This window comes from Gopherus flavomarginatus, chromosome 8 (genome assembly GCF_025201925.1).
Source record: "Gopherus flavomarginatus isolate rGopFla2 chromosome 8, rGopFla2.mat.asm, whole genome shotgun sequence".
In the NCBI taxonomy this organism is placed as follows: Eukaryota; Metazoa; Chordata; order Testudines; family Testudinidae; genus Gopherus; species Gopherus flavomarginatus.
In genome coordinates this window covers 99,956,044-99,977,475 of record NC_066624.1, presented here as the reverse complement: position 1 = coordinate 99,977,475, position 21,432 = coordinate 99,956,044, and the positions used below count along the sequence as shown (strand labels likewise).

Below are 21,432 nucleotides of genomic sequence, written 5' to 3'. Positions count from 1 at the left end.
GTGCGGATGCACGCCATCACCCAAGATGAGATCCTCTGAGAGGAAACACGTAGGCCTTTCATTCGGTCTGCTACCGCGACAAAGAGTTGGAGCATTTTACGAAACGGTTTTGTCCGCTCAATATAAAATGTGAGCGCTCTACGGACGTCCAGGGAGTGCAATTGTTGCTCCCGTCATGTTGAGTGTGATTTCAGGAAGAAGACCGGGAGAAAGATGTCCTGGTTAACATGAAAGGCCAAAACCACCTTAGGGAGGAATGCCGGGTGTGGTCGCAACTGCACCTTGTCCTTGTGGAACACAGTGTACGGCGAATCCACCGTAAGAGCCCTAAGCTTGGAGACTCGTCTAGCCTATGTAATGGCTACGAGGAAAGCTGTCTTCCAAGACAGGTATAGTAGTGAGCAGGTTGCTAACGGCTCGAATGGGAGAGACATAAGTCTGGTTAAAACCAGGTTGAGGTCCCAGGTCGGAGCTGGGTGGTGTACTTGAGGGTTTGAGCACTCCAAGCCCTTGAGGAACCTCGAAACCATAGGGTGTGAGAACACGGAACGACCACCTTCACCTAAGTGGAAGGTTGAGATGGCTGCCAAGTGTACCCTCAGTGATGATACTGCTAGGCCCTGCTGTTTGAGAGACCAGAGTGGTCCAAAATAGAGGGGATTGAGACCTCAGTGGGAGTAAGATTAAGCGTTTCACACCAGCAGGAGAAACGCTTCCACTTGGCCAAGTACGTTGACCGGGTGGAAGGCTTCCTGCTACCCAGGAGAACTTCTTGCACTGATTCAGAGCAACGTAACTCTGACTGGTTTAGCCACGCAGTAGCCACGCTGTGAGGTGAAGAGCCTGCAGGTCCTGGTGGCGAAGCCTGCCGTGGTCCTGAGTTATGAGGTCTGGGTGGAGTGGCAGGGTAATTGGGTTGGCTATCGACAGGTCGAGCAACGTGGTGTACCAGTGCTGCCTGGGCCACGCTGGAGCGATCATGATGATGCGCGTTCTGTCCCTGCGGAGCTTCAGCAGGACCTTGTGAACCAGCAGGAAAAGTGGGAAGGCATAACGTCCGGGCGGATCGACCACTCGTGAGACAGGAAAGGCCTGCTGAGTCGATCCACCAGAGTGTTCCAAATGCCTGGGAGAAAGGACACTACCAGATCTATCGAGTGGGCTATACAAAAGTCCCAGAGTTGGATGGCCTCCTGACAAAGGGGGGAGGACCATGTCCCTCCCTGTTTGTTTATGTTGTACATGGCCGTTGTGTTGTCTGTAAACACTGAGACACAACGGCCTCGCAACTGTTGCTGGAACACCTGGCACGCTAGGCGGACTGCTCTCAGTTCTCGGACATTTATGTGTAATCCAAGCTCCTGAGATGACCAAAGGCCTTGAGTACAAAGGTAACCGAGGTGAGCACCCCAGCCGAGAGATGACGTGTCCATCGTCAGGGACATTGAGGGTTGGGGCGGATGGAACGGCATCCCTGCACGCACCAGGAAGGGAGTTAGCCACCACTCCACTGTTCCAACGACCAACACTGGCGGTAAGAAGGCACTGAGGGGCGGTTGGGTTGGCAGGTGTATATATCCGGCGCCATGGCTCCAGGGGGTGCCCAGCCGACCCGCCGAGTGTTGCTAGTGTAAAAATATTCCGACGAACGGGCACGCGGCATGCGCACACCCTAACTGGAATGGATATGAGCAAGCACTCGAAGAAGAATAATTTTTTTTGAGAGACCAAACCCAATTGATAAGAAGCTTTTTGTGTTTATTTGCAGGGGGAAACAGACCTTTGACATTTATTTATTTCTATTTGCAGGTTGGAATAATTGAAGACTTCTTATATGACTTAGAAGACAGCTTCTTAAAGACGAAAAAGCTCAGAACAGCTAGGAGGCAGAAAATGAAAATGAAGAGGCTTCAAAGTGTACAGCAGCCCTAGTCTCTGGGGAAATATGATACTATCCCCTCCTCCTCCTTCAGCCCTCCAAGACATGTCGAGGACGGCAGCAAGGACATTAATACCGTGGAAGTTTAGACAGTTGGGACAACAAAGGCCTGCCTTCAAATTAATGAGGTGTCCTCTCACGATAGCTCATCCTTAGCAAGGAGCTCCTGCACTTCATTAGTCTCAGCTGGCAGGAATAAATGTTTGTAGGAAGCTGAACCTGAGAGAGTCTTATTCAAAATTGTGTTGTTTATTTAAAGATGGTGGAGAAAGAGCCATTGCTGCATCTTTCCCACTTTCTCCTTTTAGTAGAGAATAAAGGCGAGTGGGTTTTATTCTGGGAGAGCACGCACACTCACACGCGCGCACACACACACACACCCCTTCTGCATGCAGTCCAGTTGACATACAGTAAGGCCAGCAAGCTTTACACTTACAGGCCCACGTGCTACAAAGGTGGTTTAGAAACAGGGGGAACCTCCTTTTTCAGGTGCTCAGTATCAGGGTCCTGGTTTGCAGAAGTGCTAAGCATCCAATTGAAAATCCATTTGAAATTAATGGATGCCATGCGCCTCAGAAAGCAGACTCTAGAGTGCAGATTTTTAAAGGTATTTAGGCATTGCTCTGCTCAGCATTACAAGACCAAAGGCCCAGGTCCTCCTGGATTCCAGCAGGGTAGAAGTTAGGCACCTAAATACCTTTGAGAACCTGGGCCTAAGTACCTAAGATCCAACAGGTGTTCTCACAGCACACCAAACTCACTTTGTACTGCCCTCCCTTTGAACTGAATAGCCCAAATGATTAGCGCCCCCACCCCCCTGCTCTGCCTGAGCTGGCTCAGGTCACTGCCTACATGAGTGCCCTAACCCCTGGGTTGTGGGTATTCTGGGGTGGTTGCATGCTCACTCAATCTCTCCCGTTAGAACGGTTCCACTGTCTATAAAATTTTTAAATATTGATTAGGCCGGAGAGAAGACAGCACACTCACTTAGGAGGTCTGAGTTCTGGAGTCCCCATGCATTGTATAGGGAGCCTGGGTGCCTAATTTTTGGCTCAGGATTCCATAGGGGTGTCAGGGCACCATATAAATTATGTGAGAGCTGTGACACCTGAGTTCCTTTGTGAATGCTCAGGGGCCTATATACCTTTGAGGAGCTGAGCCTAAGACCCTTAGGTGCTTTTGAAAATTTTATCCCAGGGCTTTTCAGATGAAATCCTGGCTCCATGGACGTCAATGGCAAAACTCCTATTGCTTTCCATCGGAGTCAATACTTCACCACTGGGTTTGCTCCCTTACTGCTTTTCCATTCCCTTCAGCTGCTTGTGACAGTCTTGCCAGGCCCTTGTAGAAAGCACTGGCTCACAGAGAGGAGTGAGATTTACATAAACTGAAGAACCTTACATCAAAATGCTAGTAAAACCGTGATATTCACAGCAGGATAAATGCTTGATATATACAACCATGATTCAAGGAAATGCTCTAGCAGAATGAAAATGTGATCAACTGCTAGCTACATAATCTGCGCTACCTAGGTCTATTTTAGACTCGTGGGACACAGCTATAAGGCTTATTTTACTATGGCAGCAGGGTTAATGTACAACAGGATAGATTTTTGTCAGCTGGAATTTTATGACACGTGATGGCAATCATCCATTTTTGATGAGCAGTCGCAGGGTAAAATGGAAAGCTAGCTCTCCAAGGACCAGAAAGTTACAAGCTAATCACATCCTATTTTGGTAAAGTGTCAGGATGACAGGAAATTTGGTGTAAATTGGTATAACTGATCACTCTGTTTATTCTGCAGTATGGGATACAAACCCAAATATTTCTACCTAGTGTGATGTAAAGCACAACGTGCAATGAAAACAGATGATTACACAAAATCTAAAGCCTGGGGCAAGGAAGACATGTTGTTGATGCTGTAGAAAACAGTTTCCTGGCCAGTATTAGAAATCTGATTGCTCTGGTATGGTTCCGATCACAGACCCGCTGTGAGACACCTAGTGTGGGGTGTGCAGCGATGTGGGGGGAGAAGCAAGCTGTTGCAGCTCACTTTCAGGAGCAGATGTTTGATGTCCAGATGGGGAAGGACTGCTCTACATTTTGCACTCAGGTTGATCTGTAGAGAACCATTGCGAGAGGCCATGTCTCGTGCCCTGCAGGATGCCTTGTGCTATAAAATTATCACACGGGGAAAGAAGTCTGTGGGACAATGCAAATAAAATGTGAAAAACGATTCACCTCGGCCATGGAGAAAGAGGCGGGATGGCCCATAAAAAAGTTCTCACGTACCCCACTAGTGTGTCCAAGACTGTATGTGAGTTATAGTTACGTGTGTAATTACTGTTGTCTTTACCCTACACAGTGAAGTCTCTGCAGCAGCAGTATTTTGCTCATTACTTTCCCATGCGCTTTGGAACTCCTTGAATATAAGAGGCTCTCTACACAACATAGTCTATTCTGGGAATGCAGGATTGTCCCTAACAAATCAGCCCTGTGGCTCAGTCAGTGTGGTATCCTGCCTGTCCTGTCACAAGACCCAATCACTGATATTTCAGAAAACAGTGGAAAGAACCATCGAACACACCTGATCAATTACTCAGTGGCATACCCTGGGGAAATCACTTATGCCTGCAGCAGCCAACATAGATGCTAAAGGATGAGATTAAACTGCACCTGCCTCACCATGCATAACTACAAATGTAAATTCTAGCCACACCACTCGATGCTGTCATCTCCTGTGCTGCGGCACTGCATCTGGTGATTACCTACTTGGTGTCTTTCATTATTTTCAAACTTATTTGCTATTACGAACTTCTTGTCCTCCTGTTTGGAGCAGGCATTAAAAACTCTCTGGTCTGTGGGTGCAATCATCGGAGTTTCGGCCATGTAAGTGAGGGCACATTTGGGACTTTTCTCACAGGCTTCCAATTTTAGGTTATTTGTGTTGGAAGGGCTATTTCGTGAAAAAATAATGGTTATTGTCCTACTGTATCGCTTTCTCCTGTGTCATGAAAATGACTGACCTATTGACAACTGAGTTCGCTGGCCTCAAGCAGCTGATGTCACTTAAAACTGCCCAATGAAAAAAACAATTGCACCAATTTCAAAAACTGATATAAGGATCCAAGCCCTCTAACAGTGCCTGCTGTCTTTTTGCTTGCCACTGAAGTTAGAGCTTGTATATGAAGACCAACGTTTGTGCTCTAAACACTGGGCACGTTTTTTTATCCCTTTCATGTACTAGGTAAATTATTATTAACCTTAATCATGAACCAAAACTATCGCTAGCACTGCAATCTGCCCATCAGTTCAACGTTAACAAAACATTTGCCATAGTAAACTTTTACACATTGATAATTTATAAAGTCTTTCCATTTGGCAAGCTGCTGGGGTATTGCACAAACACTTTAAAATACAGGACAGGATCACTGCAAACAGCAAAAGAATGATAATCCAGTGGTTAACGTACAGCCCTGGGACTCAAGAAGGCTGGGATATGTTCCTGGCTCTGCTACTGACTGACTTTGGGCAAATCACTTAATCTCCATGCCTCAGTTTCCAATGTGTAAAATGGGCATAATAAATCCTTCATTTCGCCCACCTTTAATCTGTGATGTCTATTTAGCCTATAAACTCTTCAGGACAAAAACAGCCCCCTACCATGTATTTGCACAGTGGCTGGTCCTGTAGCCAAGTAGACGTCTAGGTATTATTATATTACAACCATATTAACACCATAAAATAAACAGCATTTTAGAGGGTTTAAAAAATCAAAAAATCCACGCCAGTTGCAAGCTTCTAAAATGCTATAGAGAAATGAAGTGACTTTCCTACAGCAAGGCAGTGGCAGAGACTGGAAAAGCGCCCAGCAGTATACAATGATTACAAACCAATGTAAGTCATAGGCGCTGCTATATTAAGAATAGGATCTTGTGAGACACTAAATCTTGGGCTGATCACATAACTTTAATTTTAAAATAGGGCAACGGTAGGTTACAGTCTTACACAGTCCCATTTTAACTACAGTCATTGTCAGGAGCACACATCACATTGGACCATTTTTTGTTCTTACTGCAATCCATCATGATGAGATCTGAGATTCCGTTTCAGAATAGTCCATGAAAGATAATAATACACTCTATTACTTTGACCTTTTCAGTTTGCTTTGTAATGTGATTGGCCAACCAGTCCTATTCTCCCCTGTTAACCACTTCATTAACCTGGGAGGAATTAAAGGTGGAATGGACAGACAATTAGCCTGCAGAATATAAAAAGGTTAACATTGAATTTCACAGTCTTGGCTTTCCTCAGTTGCAGTGGGTATTAAAATCCTGATATCTTGTTCCTCTTTCAGAGTCTGCCACGAAAATAAGAAATGACACAAGATGAACCTAACCTTATTCTCATTCCAGCTTTAAAACTGTAATCATTTAATTCTCCTCAGACATCACATCTAGCAGACGTTAGTTTATGCAAGAATAAACGTGGTGTGATGTTTACTACTCTCCCCTCCCTCCGCTCTGATTGAATGTTCTTTGTATTAAAGCAGACAATTTGTCTGTCCCTCATCTGAAGTTGGTCCTTCCTGAGTAAATGGAATATAGAAGAAGATAAAAAGCTTTTTCTATAGAGATAGCTTTTTATCTTTTCCTTCTTCAATGTTCCTGCTACTCAGTAATATTTCAGTCACCAGCAAAAGGTCATTTACCACACAGCTGTACCTGAATCATTGCAGTTCTGTCTAGCTCACTATGTGTAGTCAGGTGCTGATTTTTTTTCACTTCAATGTTCAGCATTACTGTGAGGTTGATGAATACTATTAGCCCCATTTTTACAGGTGGAGAAACTGAGGCCCAGAAATGGTCACAAGTCACCTAGTAAAGGTAGGTGCCTAATTCCTATTTGTGCTTTTAAAAAGCTCAATTTACAGGCATGTCTACGCTGCAGCAAGCAGCAACCCTCCCAGCTCACGTAGCCTCATGCTATCAGGACTCACACTGGAACACTAAGAATACCAACATGAATGTGGAGCACCAGCAGAGGTTCAGGCTAGCCACCCCAACTCAAGTCCACCTAACCCCATGGGTTCAGGCTCATGTGGCTAGCCCAAACATCTGCCAATGTCGCAACATGCACAGAGCTATTTTATCACACTAGCTTGAGCCCCACAAGTGAAAATCAGTCAACCTGAGCTGGCTCACTCCCAGCTGCAATTTAGGTGTACCCTATGTTTCTCACCGAAGGTCACACAGTGCATGAGGAACAGAACAGAGTAAGCACCTGCTCTAACCACCAGACAATGCTTGGAAAGCCTGATTGATGGTTAGAGCAGATGCCTTGACTGTTTTATAGAGAGCTGATATGAACATCACTGTGCATCAACATTTTATATGCACCATATAGGCACACATTCCACCTGGCTAATGTCTATTATGATGATGTTCTTCCTTTTCTTTGTGCACATACATTGCCTTTGGCTGGTAGCTTCAGGATGGTTTTGGTATTAAGTTTTAAAAGGGCTCAGAGAAAGTTAGAATTAGGCTGAATTTTGTGAATAGTGGCTAATCTTTACATTAATGTATTGTGAGGAGCAGAAAACCATATTGAACCAATGAAAGGAATACTCATACTCTTTTTGCAGTTTTTTTCCCCTAAAGTACCAATGGTTCAACTATTACAATGTAAACAATTGATAATAACTAGTGAAAAATGCATCATAGCCCTCACAGTGTTCTGTATAAATAACAAGACAGAGATAACCATTATTGATGAGGGCTCAGAAAGGTCATAATCTCATTTGTATTATTCTTAAAGGTTATTACACATCCAGGTAACAAATTGAATAATAATTAAGGTGAACATTTATGTAAATATGCAGTTCTCCATTTGGAATAAAGGGTGAAATCCTGGCCCCATTGAAGTCAATGGGCATCTGTGGAACTAAAATGTCATTCAAAGCCTGAACGAATGGCATTGACAAATATACTGCACTGCAGAAGCAGTGCTTGTATTAGTTAAGAAACAACACAAGAAGGAACCTAAAGATTCCAGATACTCCTTATTCTGGCTATTTGCCTTTAACTACCTCTGGCCACAATCCTGCAATACAATTTGATCTGCACATGCAGAGCACTAGGTCTGTGCAAACCCCATTCAATAAAATGTGATTCTAGCTGGGGTAAGAAAGTCCACCACCATGGATCAGGGCCCAGGCGCTGCACTGATCATTTACTCAGGGGTGGCTCCAGGCCCCAGCACGCCAAGCACGTGCTTGGGGCAGCATGCCACGGGGGGCACTCTGCCAGTCACTGGGAGGGCGGCAGGCAGGGTGCCTTCGGCGGCACGCCTGCGTGAGGTCCACCGGAGCCGCGGGACCGACGAGCGACAGAGTGCCCCCCCGCAGCATGATGCCGTGCTTGGAGCAGCGAAATGTCTAGAGCCGCCCCTGCACTTACTGTACCTGATGCATAAAAGAAGACCTGATTCTTGCACATACAGCGCACATACTAAGGAGAGCAAACATAAAGCAGCACTGTAAGGTGGGATTTTTTTGATGTGGCCAGGGTTGGCCTACTTCTGGCAGTTTGACATAAGCATCTGCTTTTCTGATTATTTTTTTTAATTAATTGAGAGTAAGCTATAGCTGAACAATGCATTGCTGCAAACATGCAGTCATAGCCGGCATTTTGTAATGTATTAATTAAACTGTTCTGCCATGAATTTTCTGTATAGAGAAGACATAGCCCAGAGTGATTTATTTTTAACTAATTTTTTACATGAAAGCTACTAAAGGAAGCAATGTGGTCGCTAGTTTAAGAAAGTGATTTTTTTGCAATGTTTTTATCTGAAAACTTTTTCTAAGTTAACTTACTCTGCGTTGAAGGAATCACTGTGATACCGCTGGTATCCATCTCTCCAGCCATTTTAGTTGTGTTCCAGGGCAGGTAGCCTCTCTGCACAGAAGGAAGAAAGCTGAACAATGTTCAGTATCTCAGTTGCATTGTGTGTCTGAACTGGCTAACTTAGGCCCTGATCCTAATGACACTGAAATCAAGTCAAAACGCCTATTAACTTCAATAGGAAAAGCATCGAGTCCTTAGACTGTAAGGACCAAATTGTACCATCATTGAGCAAAACTCCTGTTGTAGTCAATGGGAATTTTGCTTAATTAAGGAATATGGAATTTGGCTGTGAGCACTTTGGGGTATGGATTGTGTTATCCTTTGTATTAAATACAGGACCAAATATATTGATAACACCCATAAATAATAATAAAAGTGTATGAGAGAGAGAGAACGTGCCCAGGACTGAATGGGTGTGAGAGATCATCTCTCCCTCTAGTGATCGCAGCATACAAATTATACAAGGTCTAATATTAATAAATAAGCATGAAGGATTCATAGCTTGCCACTCATAGGCATCATTTACCAATGTGTGTCTCTTATTTTTCATATCAAATGAAGATGCAAAGGCTCTTTTTTTAAAATATTCAGTGTAAGGAAATTCACCGCCAGAGGCTCAGTCTTGTTCTTTGACTAGTGTCCTATGAGTGCTCTACTTCAGGTAGACATGCACCTCTAGTGTCCTCAATCAGAGATTTTCAGTTAACCGTGTCCCCTGCATACACCCTATACCTTCTTATGCCAGACAGCGAAGTTATATTGGGGGTCACTGGTAAATCACCTCAGTTCCTTCTCAACCATCTTAGTCAGAGATAGAACCTTAGCGTTTTGCCCTTGTGTGCCTCGGCTTTTCTAATATTTCTATAGTGGTTAAGATAGTTGCTATGATGCTGTCCAATTAAAATATAGTCATTCACATCAATATTGCTACCACTGCTATATAACTGCAATGAATCTTTTAAAGAGTGCAACACATGGCCAGAAAGGGTTATGCCTCCTGCAGAATAATTAACCCAGAGTCAGCCTGTAGAGACATGTTAAAAATGGCAATTAAGGCCATTCAATGCATATGCGTACTCATAAACATCAGCCAGGTAAACAGGCAGTTCCTATCTGTCACTGTAGCTATGGATTCAAAGATCAAAAGAGAATTCATTTAGATGAATCTTGGGTGAAATAATGTCATTGTCTATATGTCTGTTTGAAGTTTGAGATAGATTGCCTAATGAATAAATTGCCCTGTGTTAATTTGTATAACTAATTCTGGTAGTGTTTAGGAAGCAAAGGTTACTTCAAAAACCTATTGTTTACTCAGGACTATAGGGTCAAGTGGTTGATAGAAAATGGTATAAAAGACCATTGGGTCCTGATTCTGTTATCTCCTATCTGCTTAAGTTTCATCAGGGGAAGTTTGAGTTCGCAAGATGAGATCCCATTTAAACTGGTACACCCTGGATATGATAGTGGACATTGGACTATAACCTATGGACTAAAGTCTAAAAGAACTCTTTGCAACTCCAGAGATTACCATCTCTGCTATAACTCTGGACCTCAAGAATTGAACTCATGTCTGTATGTATATTGATTTTTTAACCATACTGTCTCTCTCTTATTTTTAAATAAATTTTAGTTTAGTTAAGAATTGGCTAAAAGCATGTACTAGGCTAAGATCTTGAATATTCATTAATCTGGGAGGTAATGTGCCGATCCTTTGGGATTGGTAGAACCTTTTCTTTTATATGATGAATAAGATTTTCATTAATCTTCATCATACCTGACTTGGGTAACTAGGTGGAAGTCTGAGGCTGGGTTACTTTTAAGGGAACTATGTTTTGGACTTCTGAGTAACAACTAAGGTATAACAGAAGCTGTTCAGTGCTGGCTTGGTAAATCTAAGTATTGAAATATCCACCAGCTTTGAGGATTGACTGTCACATTCTTTGCAGTTCACCCCATCATGAAGTAGCCTAAGAACACGAATGAACTTTGATGGACAACCAAACCTAGACAGTACCTTCCATAACACTTCACAATTGAGGGAATCAAAAGGCCTTAGTTATATCAATAAATGACAAACAATGGCTGGTAGTGTTCTCTACACTCCTCTTGAATCTCTTGTGTAACAAACATGTCGGTGACGCCTCAAGACGGTCTGAAACCACATCAGGAGGAGTTCCAGACCATTAATCACATGACGTGCTGAATCAGTTGGATACTGCACTCACTGCCATTAGGATTGGTTTATTCAGAACAGTGAGGAAATCCTAGCTCTTATTCAGCTGAAGAGAAGTGCATTTTGTACTTGGCAAACTGAACCCTCTAACCAGCAAAAATGAGAGACTTATCATCAGCTTAAAGGTGTAGTTCAAAGGAGGTTGTGTGACATCAAGAATCGCTGGTGGCAAGCAAAGACCATAGAAATCCAGAGCTTCACTAATCAACATGATGAGAAGTTTTTTTCAAGCAACAAAAGTCATCTATGGGCCAAGTTTAAATGGCACAACTCCTCTGCAATCCCAGGACAGTTCCACCCTTCTTAAGGACAATGTAGCCTACAAACAACATTGGAAGGAGCATTTTGAGACTCTGTTAAACGGCGAATCTGAAGTCTCTGCTGCCACCATCAAGTCCATTCTTCAGCATTAAATAATAGAACATCTTGATGATCCCCCATCTTCTGAAGAAGTTTGGCTTGCCATCACTCAGCCTAGAAACAAGGCGCCAGGCCTAGATGGCATATCCCTGGAGGTCTTCAAAGCTAGTGACATAGCACTTATGCAAAAACTTAATCAACTTCTTGTTAGAATTTGGAATAATGAGGAAATTCCACCCTACTTAAAGAATGCCAATATTGTGACCATTTTTAAGACAGAGGACAAGTCAATGTGCAGGGATTATTGAGGCTTGCCCTCCTCTCCATTGCCAAGATCCTTGCTCGCATTCTTTTGAACCGTCTCCTCCCTCTTACCGAAGATGTTCTTTACACCCCATGGACCTCAGTGGAGTTGCACAGCTGTAAATGAGGCCTGAATTTGGACAACTGACTAAAGGCTGTTTCACTCTTTTTTTTTTTAATGATGGAGAGAGGCTGACATAAAATTATATGGATTATTATGAAACATTTTAATATGCTTGTATGTAGGAAATATATATATTTTCTGTATATCAGAATATTTGGTATACAAATATAACCCACTAAGTTAATAAAATTTGAAATCTGAATCACAAGTAAAGAAATTACTTAGATCTTGCTTGTAACAAATGCAACAGCTTTATTTTTACAGCACCTTTCAAAAAAAACTGTTGCATTTAACTTCAGTCAAGGATGACCTTATGTAAATCAGATCAACCTATTCATATCTGGCACAAGAGGCTGAACCTCATTTTATTCCATTTCATGTGTTAAGGTTCTATACTATACCTTTTTGGATTAATGAAACAAATCTCTAAACTATGCAATCTGAGTCCATCTACTTTATGTTTCTCTGTAGCACTCATCATTCTTATGTTTAAATACTAAATCAGCAGTATAATTTAATTCTTACTTTGGATGAAGGATGTCTCCTCTACATACCACTGCTTAGAATCTTACATTTGTAATTGGCATTGACTAAGTCCTTTTATTGTCTCAGATTAATGCAGACACACACACACCCCAGGTTACGCAAACCTGATTTACACAAATCTGCACTTACAGAAAACGTTCCGCAAGCTAGAAATAGTTTTTTTGTTTTGTTTTTTGAGTAATAGTCAGGTATACGTTTCTGATTTACACAAAATTCGAATTACGCAAGACGTTCCAGAATGGAACGCTTGCATAAGTTGGGGAGCATCTGCAATAAAAATGGTCCCTGTTTTTTTAAAAGCTGAAGAACTAGATTCGGATGGGGATATTCCTGATATTCAGGAAGTAATGATGTGTCTTACCATGCTTTATCTTTTTCTTCTAATACACCTTGCATGGGTTTTTTCCCTTCTTTAGATTAACACCAAAAGGGACTATTATGATTATCTGAATGCCAAGAATTCTAACACTATACTTTTTGATAAATGTGAGCTGAAACAATGTCTTGTTCTCCTTTACCTTGGCTTTATGGCAATATCTAGACTTCCGTGCTCATAGGTTGAGCTATTCACTACTTTGTTGACAAACTCACAGAAGCGTAACAGATTAGGAAAGCAAAATTTTCCTTTATAGATGCTGTGCCAATTTTCCCCTTTAATGAACATTTGTCTAAGTTGTTTGCAATTCTATTTTAATTACAGTTTCAATTAGTAAAACTGCCACTACTGAAGTAAAGCTTTCTGGTCTGTAACTCCCTGGATTACTTTCAGCACCCTTTTTAAAGGTAAATTCTGTAAGATTTGCTTCCCTCTAATCCTGCAACATAATGGCCAATTTTAATGAGACCATGTTGTGAATTTAATTCTGGAGTAATATTTTTAATATTACCAGACACTTTTTAAGAAGTGTTATAGCTATTAGTCCCCCAACCTTCCATGATGTTCTCTGTTCCCATCTAACGCTTGATGACAACCACCTCTAAAAGCTCCCACCTTCTACCTCATTCTTTGTCTAGATTGCTATCATTAAAGTATGCCCCTCTGGCAGGGATCAAATTAAATTCCGAAAGCGTATTGAATAAAACAGACAAATGGAGGAGTAAGAAAATTTATTCCTGCATTTGTTCTGGTGTCTGGGGGCGACCTAGTGGGTGCCAGGGGTGGTGAATGAACTGTCCCATTTAAAGGCTGAAGATCTCATTGTTCTTCACATTCAGTGAATGACGGGTAAGGTGATCCATAAGAGATTGAGTGTGCCGGGAATCACGCTGAGGCATTATACTGCCTTTAACCATCTCCCTCCAAAATCTCCTTTATAAGTGAGATGACAGATTTAGAAAATAGAATTACTATTTATCTGCCACTTACGTTAAAACTACCTTGAGAAATTTCATTTCACACAGGGATAAGAGCATCAGGTTTTACATAATCAACAAATGAGCACAGAGTAATACGTTTTGCTAAGATCCAGAGTGTCACTTTTCAAGGGGTATAAACTGGAAGTGCAGAAAACTGAATTCTACCATTTAATAGCAATCAGCAATGATCTGTCAGTCATAGCTACTGTAATTCATGAACTGTTAAGTCAAAGCAAAATGGCAAGTAATTGAACTGTATCTATTAGAGCTTTGCTAGCACTCATTCATACAGCTAGAGTTTTAATCTGAGGAAGAAATGGATGTGTGAAACTCCTTAATATATTCAGCTTTTTAATTAGCAATCAGTGCTGATTTGTCAGCCATACCGACTGTAATGCACAAACCGTTGAAACACAGAGAAAAGACACATTTTAGAAATCAATTATGCTTATATTTACATTCCCTCCAGGCTGAGACGCTGCAGAAACTACCGAAATGCTATCTTTGCCATCACAGAGTAGCAGAAAGCATGTAGGAACTTGAAATCCAATATAGGCAATAAATCACTTACTGTTTAGGTAAAGATAGAGAATCTGAATATTCATGAGGGCAGTGATGTTGAGGTAGTTAGTATCTCCCAACAGTGGGAAATACACACTACCATTTTTAACTGCACACAAAACAAATCCTCCAAGAGCACAGGTAACAGGATTTAGATTCTAGTCAATCCCAATTTAGAAGAATCTCTCAACAGATCAATATTGTGCTCAGTAGGCTGTGCTTTTATGGGAGGAAAGGAGGGAAATGAGCACCCAAGAACCATCTTCCAAGACCTCAGATAGAAGCAAACTTTCCTCCAGCCCACAAAAGTATACTGCAACCTCACCCCTGAGCCCACTAATTCCATCCTGAGCATTTGCCAGGGATTGTGAATTGGGGAAAGTGTATGAATCACTAAAATCACATGATATTACTTCCCCAAAAGGGGGACACGTTTCATCCACAGTGTTCTCACCCCCACAGAACAAAGGATTCACATATCACTGGCATTAGGTCAAAAGGCAGACCCCGCCCCATCCCAGCTGGCAAAATACTTTTTTATATTATTAGCCATCCCGTGATTCTGAAAGACTAGAAATTTCAGTTATGGCTTCACCACCACCATCAACTCTGTCTCTGTATCACAACCATTGTTCCTCTTACCCACTTTACCCTACCCCACTTACATTTCTACTCCAGTTCACATACCCTTACTTATCGCTATTGATCACTTTGTTGAATGGGAGAAGACAAGTGAAAATGGCGAATTTTTTCACAACAATAAATCATGAAAATATTTTGAAAAATTTCAAAACAGATCTAATGATGAACTAGGCCATTCCAATCCAGCATCTACAGGCCACTGGTCTTGCCTCTTCACTCCTACTGTTTAGCACATTCTGCAGAAACCCACATTTTATCTCTTAGTTCACATATGTACTCCACATATATAAAGCCTCCCATATTTCCCATCTATGCTCAAAATATGAGAATATCTCACATCTTATATCCTTCACAATGTATTATCAGCCTCCTGTTTCTTCACCATAGGTCTTGTTCCCCTCTTTATACAATAAAAAAAAACCCAAACAAAACAAAAAAAAAAACCCACCTCTGTCATTATTCCTACACTATTAGAGGTGACTGCATCAATTGTGGTTATACATAACCCTTATCTGAACATTTCCAAGCTTAATTAATTACTGCTACGATTAAAGGCACCAAAAGAGCACAAAACAAACAGGCTTTTGCACACACAGTGAATAATTGTGTACTTAACTAATTTGCACAAACAAATGTTCGGTTGTGTTTACACGTGGGCTGTAAATGTATTCTGTGGCAATTGAAAATCCAGCCCTTAATTGCTCTAATGGTCCTACCTAAAAATGACTTGTTTGACATTTAATTTGTTTTTGTGGCATTCTGATTGCCCTTTTGGCTTCTATCAGTGGTAGAGGAGAGCAGTTTTCTGACTCTGAGCTTAAAACCAGTCTCAAGGCAAAGAACTTGACTTCAGTTTACTTCACCACTCCAACAGCTGCTGTGTAGAGCTGGCCAACATATCTAGCTCTGAACAGCTTTCTTGTCGGTTTAAAAAAAAAAAGTCACTCAAGTTGGCCCTTATTTTGTCTTCAGCTGATGTCTGGCTTCTAGATGTACACATCAGTTTTAAAAATAGCAGCAAGAAAACTGTGAAATAGCTGCTATTTTATTGTAAAATACAGGTCAAGCAGTCCTCTCTGCACCAGACTCAAAAACAGGTGCACTCAGGCAGTTCCAATCGCTCCACTTTTTCTCTTCAAACAAAGCATTGTGAAAGATGAATCATCTTCGTCCATAAACGCTTTAATAGCTTGCAGTGAAAGTATGTTTATTTCAAACGGTGAGGTATGAATTCTAAATAGGGATAGGTTTATGGCTGGCTGCGACCTTTGAGCTCTCCAATCTGATGTAAGGAAGCGTGCTTTTGCAATTCAGACACTGGACAGGGACTCAGGAGGAAAGGGTTCAAGTTGAGCTGCCGCCCAGACTTCCCGGACAACCTTGAGCATGTCACTTCCTTTTCCTGTGCTTTTGTTTCCCATGTGTAAAACAGGAGCAATAATCTTCCATGTTTTGTCTGGTCTTGGCTATTGACAATGGAAGAGTTTGAGGGCACTGATCACAGAAGAGGCCCCTGGGCACTACTGTAAATTTTGTTATAATAAATCTCTTTAGCTTAAGTATAGCCATGGCATTCTGTTATGTATTAACTATGATCTACAGTAATGATATCTCTGTTGTCAGAAGCTACCAGTGTGGTGCTCTGCTCTCTCCTTGTTGGTATCACTCAGCTGCGTGCATGTGTTCCCTCTGTGTGAGGTCCCAGCTCTTCGAAGATAGCTGGCACAGCCGACCCGAAGAGAACCCCCAATGACCACAGTCTAGTAAGGTTTGAAGTCACGTTGGCTAGGTTTATTGCGATCTTGGACACAATGGCAGTTCCCTGTAGGTTTCTTAGCCTAATTCAGGGCATACTACAAGAAAGTGCCTCTTGGCAATGGACCCGGCTCAGTCAGTGGTGGGACTTTCCACTGCCCCCTCGGCCGGACAAAGACACCACCGCAGGGATGCATTCTTATACACAGGTACAAACAAGTTACACATCACTCCTGACGTATTGAGGTGCAATCCTTCTACATAACCAGGTACAATCCCTCTACGTAGTAAGGTGCCACCTCTCACCTTGTACATGTTGGTTTGAACTAAACAACTCTATCCATCATATTACCCTTTTGCCCCTGTCATTGGGATGGGTCAGTCTGTTCCTTGTTATCTGTGTGGAATGTGCAAGTATGTGAATGTTCTGATCTCTAGTGTTCAGTACCTTTTAGGTACGTATCTTCTTGCAGCATCAGCCTTTTCCTTGCCAGCTTCTGTGAGCAGGGCCTGCCTCTGGCTCAGAGCTTAACTTTGCTTTATATTAGCAAAGTCTTAACCATTACTTTATCTCAGGCCTCAGGCCTCAGGCCTCATACCAGGCCTCTGATACCACGGTTTATATCTCAGGGCCTCCTCTTACTACAATCTCTAAACCAAAGTGAGGCCGTTAGCAAAAGGGACTTAAAAGAGACGTACATACTCACTGGGAGAGAAACATGAGACTGATACCCAAAATTGTTGAAGGTGCGGAGAACATTCTCCTTGACAGTAGCTAAGTAACTACTTAGTAGTGCAGATTGTAAAGGCTTGGCTACACTTGCGAGTTACAGCGCATTAAAGCAGTCCTGTGTGCTCTAACTCACGATGCATCCACACTGGCAAGGCACGTACAGTGCACTGACTCTGCGGCTGGAGCGCTCCTGGTACTCCACCTCCGTGAGAGGCATAATGCTTAGTGCGCCATGGCTGGAGCACCGCAGCACCAATGTGGATGCCCTGGCCTGTTAATGCGCTCTGATTAGCCTCCAGAAGTGTCTCACAATGCCTGTTCTAGCCACTCTGGACATCACTTTGAACTCTATTGCCCTGCCCTCAGGTGACCAACAGTCAGACCAGCCCTTTCAATTCTCTGGGAATTTTGAAAATCCCCTTCCTGTTTGCTCAGCCAGGCATGGAGTGCTCTCACTGAATCTTTCCAGGTGACCATGCCTCCACGCACCAGGGATCCCCCATATGGAGCAATGGCAAGTTGCTGGAATTCATCAGTGTTTGGAGGAAGGAAGCTGTCCTGTTCCAGCTGAGCTCCAGCCGTAGAAATTATGATACCTTCAGGCAGATATCAAGAGACATGATGGAAAGGGGCCATGACCAGGACGCACTGCAGTGCAGGGTTAAAGTGAAGGAGCTGCGGCATGCCTACCGCAAAGCCTGCAAGGCAAACTGCCACTCTGGTGCTACTTCTGTGACCTGCCACTTCTACAAAGAGCTGGATGCAATACTGGGGGGTGACCCCCACCTCCACTCCGAGGACCTCCATGGACACTGCAGAGCCCAGTTCAACAAGGCAGGAAGAGGAGGAGGAGGAGGAAAATGGGAGCGAGGGTACTGAGGAGGAGGAAGACACCCCAGCGTCCCTAGATGCATGCAGCCAGGAGCTGTTCTCAGGAGGAAGGTAGCCAGTCGCAGCAGCCAGTGCTTGGGGAAGGACAAACACCAGGGGAGACTCCCAGTAAGCAGTTTTTATTTTGGGAAGGAAGTTATTTGGTGCAGGCTCTTGAGGCAAGGAGAGTTAGGGCTGAATGCATTCCTAGATGCAGAATAAGGAGTTGATGAGCTCTCTCACATTGCGGTAATCAGCCTCAGTGATCTCTTCAAAGGTCTTAGTCAGAAGCTGTGCAATGCGCTTGTGTAGGTTCCTTGGGAGTGCTACTGTATTCCTTGTCCCAGTCAGGCTAACATGTCCACACAACTGTGCTGTGATGGGCGAGGGGAACCACTAATGCACACAGGCAAGCTGCATATGGGCCAGGGTGGAAGCCGCACTGTAGTAGAAGACCCTCCCTTGCTTCCCAGGTCACCCTCAGCAGCGAGATATCTTCCAGGACAAACTCCTGTGGAAAATGTGGGGACAATGTTCAGTATAGGGGCCCCCTGCAGCTGTTGGCTCTCCCCCAGGCACAGAAACCCAGAGGACAGTACAGCCGTGAAACTATCAGTCCTCCTCGACGCTGTGCTTGCTCACCATTTTGGGGCTCCTGTGGGTTATGTGCACTCACTTTGGGACAGGCAAATTATGCTATTGTTAGACTGTGCTTGTCTTTAAGTATGGGAGAATCATTGCTCTGACTGGTGCGAACAATGCTGCCTCTGTTAAGTGTTGCATTTTGCCTTTACAGATGCAACCTTGAGATCTCAGACATCCGTGTTATCATCGGACAATAGACTCCAGAGAATTAGGAAGAGGCCACTTAAAAGCAAAGAAGACATGCTGCATGAAGTCATGCAGTAGTCCCTTAATGAAAATCAAAAAGCGCAGGAGTGGAGGGAAAGTGAAAGGAGGATCCACCAGCAGAATGCAGAATGCCGGCAACAAAGCATGGAGCGCCAGCAGCAAAGCACGGAGTGGCTGATAAGCATTATAGAGCGCCAAGCGGACTTGATCTGGGCGCTTGTAGCCATGCAGGAGAAGCACTACCGCGCCCCACCCCCCACAGCCCTTGTCCCCAAACTTTTTCCCTTGTGCCTCCATGTCACCTCCAACCCACTTTCCCCATCATCTGGGTTCTTATCACCACAAGCTGCCAACACCACCTGTAGCTTCATCACCCAGCCCTGCAAACTACGACCTTTACCCACTGAACTCTACCCCCATCACCATGCATTTTAGTCAGCCTGAAGTGCAACATTCATTGCACAGCACTCCAGACAGGAAGGCTGAGTATGAGAAAAGGACATATGCAAATCTGTGATTGAACCGTTCCCCACCCCACTCTCTTGCCCTTTCTGTTTCCCAAGCAGTTGTGTTTCTTTACAATAAATAAATTTTATTTCAAATAACTGGCTTTTTTGGCTTTGAAAACATTCATTATTATTGCATTAAGTAAAGGATACTATAGCCCAGGAAAGCAAAAGGCACTGCAAGTCAGTGTAGCAAGCACAGATTCCTACTAACATTGGAACTACTGCACATCACCCCCTTGCAGGGCACCAAACATTACTGGCAGCTTTCAGCCTCAAATTGCTCCCTAATCCTTGCAGCTCCTTGCTGGGCCCCTGTAATAGCCCTGCTCTCTGACTGTTCAAAATCAGTCTCCAGGTGTTAAACCTCTGAAGTCCATGTCTGAATGAAGCTTTCACCCTTCCCTTCACAAATGTTATGGAGGGTACAGCATGCGGATATAACCATGGGGATGTTGTCCTCCGCCAGGTCCAGCTTCCCATACAGACAGCTCCAGCAGCCCTTTAAACGGCCAAAAGCAGACTCCACAGTCATTCTGCACCAACTCAGCCTGTTGTTGAACTGCTTCTTGCTGCCATCGAGGGTCCCTGTGTAGGGTTTCATCAGCCACAGCATTAAAGGGTAAGAGAGGTTTCCAAGGATCACAATGGGCATTTCTACTTCCCCTACGGTGATCTTCTGGTCTGGGGAAAAAGTCCCGGCTTGCAGCTTCCTGAACAGGCCTGTGTTCCAAAAGATGCATGCATCATGCATCTTTCTGGGCTAGCATGCGTTAATGTCAATGAAACACCCATGGTGATCCACAAGCACCAGGAGAACCATCGAGAAATACCCCTTCCGATTAAAGTACTTGGCGGCTAGGTGGGCTGCTGCCAGAATTGGAATAGGCATCCCATTTATCGTCCCTCCGCAGTTAGGGAAACGCATTTGTGCAAAGCCAGCCACAACATCATGCATACTCAGGGTCACAGTTCTTCTGAGCAGAATGTGATTAAAGGCCCTGCAAACTTGCATCAACATGATTCCAGTGGTCAACTTTCCCACTCCAAACTGGTTAGCGACGAATCAGTAGCTGTCTGGAGTTGCCAGCTTCCAGATTGCAATAGCCACCTGCTTCTCCACTGGCAGGACAGCTCTCAATCTCGTGTCCTTGCACTGAAGGATGGGGGCGAGCTCCTCAGACAGTCCCATGAAAGTGACTTTTCTCATCCGAAAGTTCTGCAGCCACTGCTCGTCATCCCAGATTTGCAGGACGATGTGATCCCGTCACTCAGTGCTTGTTTCCCACGTCCAAAAGTGGCATTCCACGGTGGTAAGCATGTCCGTGAATGCCACAAGCAATCTCATGTCATATGCGTTACATGAGTCGATATCATGGTCGGACTCCTCACAGTCAGTTTGTAGCTTAAGGAGTAACTTGACTGCCTAATGTGACACGCTGGCGAGACCCATCAGCGTATTCCTCAGCACTCCAGGATCCATTCCTGCAGACCGAAAGGGAAGACAGAGTGCACGGTACAAAAATGTTGAAAGATGGTGCCAAATGTGGGCAGAAGCACAGGGATTGCTAGGATGCGAAGCGATGCATCAAAGGGCATTGGGACAGGACCCAGAATGCCTCGCACCCCCTTCCCACAAGCCACACCACCAGAATGGGAAGAAGTGCTCTGTGGGATAGCAGCCCAGAATGCACCACTCCCAATGCTGCTGCAAGTGCCACAAATGTGGCCCCGCCAGTGCGCTGGC

At 43.7% G+C, this 21,432-nt stretch overlaps 1 protein-coding gene across 1 annotated transcript in view; it reads left to right on the top strand.

Moving 5' to 3' along the window:
- SPATA16 (spermatogenesis associated 16) overlaps positions 1 to 2,188 on the top strand; it is a 117,019-nt gene extending 114,831 nt beyond the window's left edge. Inside the window, exon 10 of the mRNA XM_050965971.1 lies at positions 1,810 to 2,188. Coding sequence (XP_050821928.1) covers positions 1,810 to 1,932 — 123 coding nt within the window. The 3' untranslated portion in view covers positions 1,933 to 2,188. The remainder of the gene's footprint in view (positions 1 to 1,809) is intronic.
- Positions 2,189 to 21,432: the final 19,244 nt, after the last annotated feature.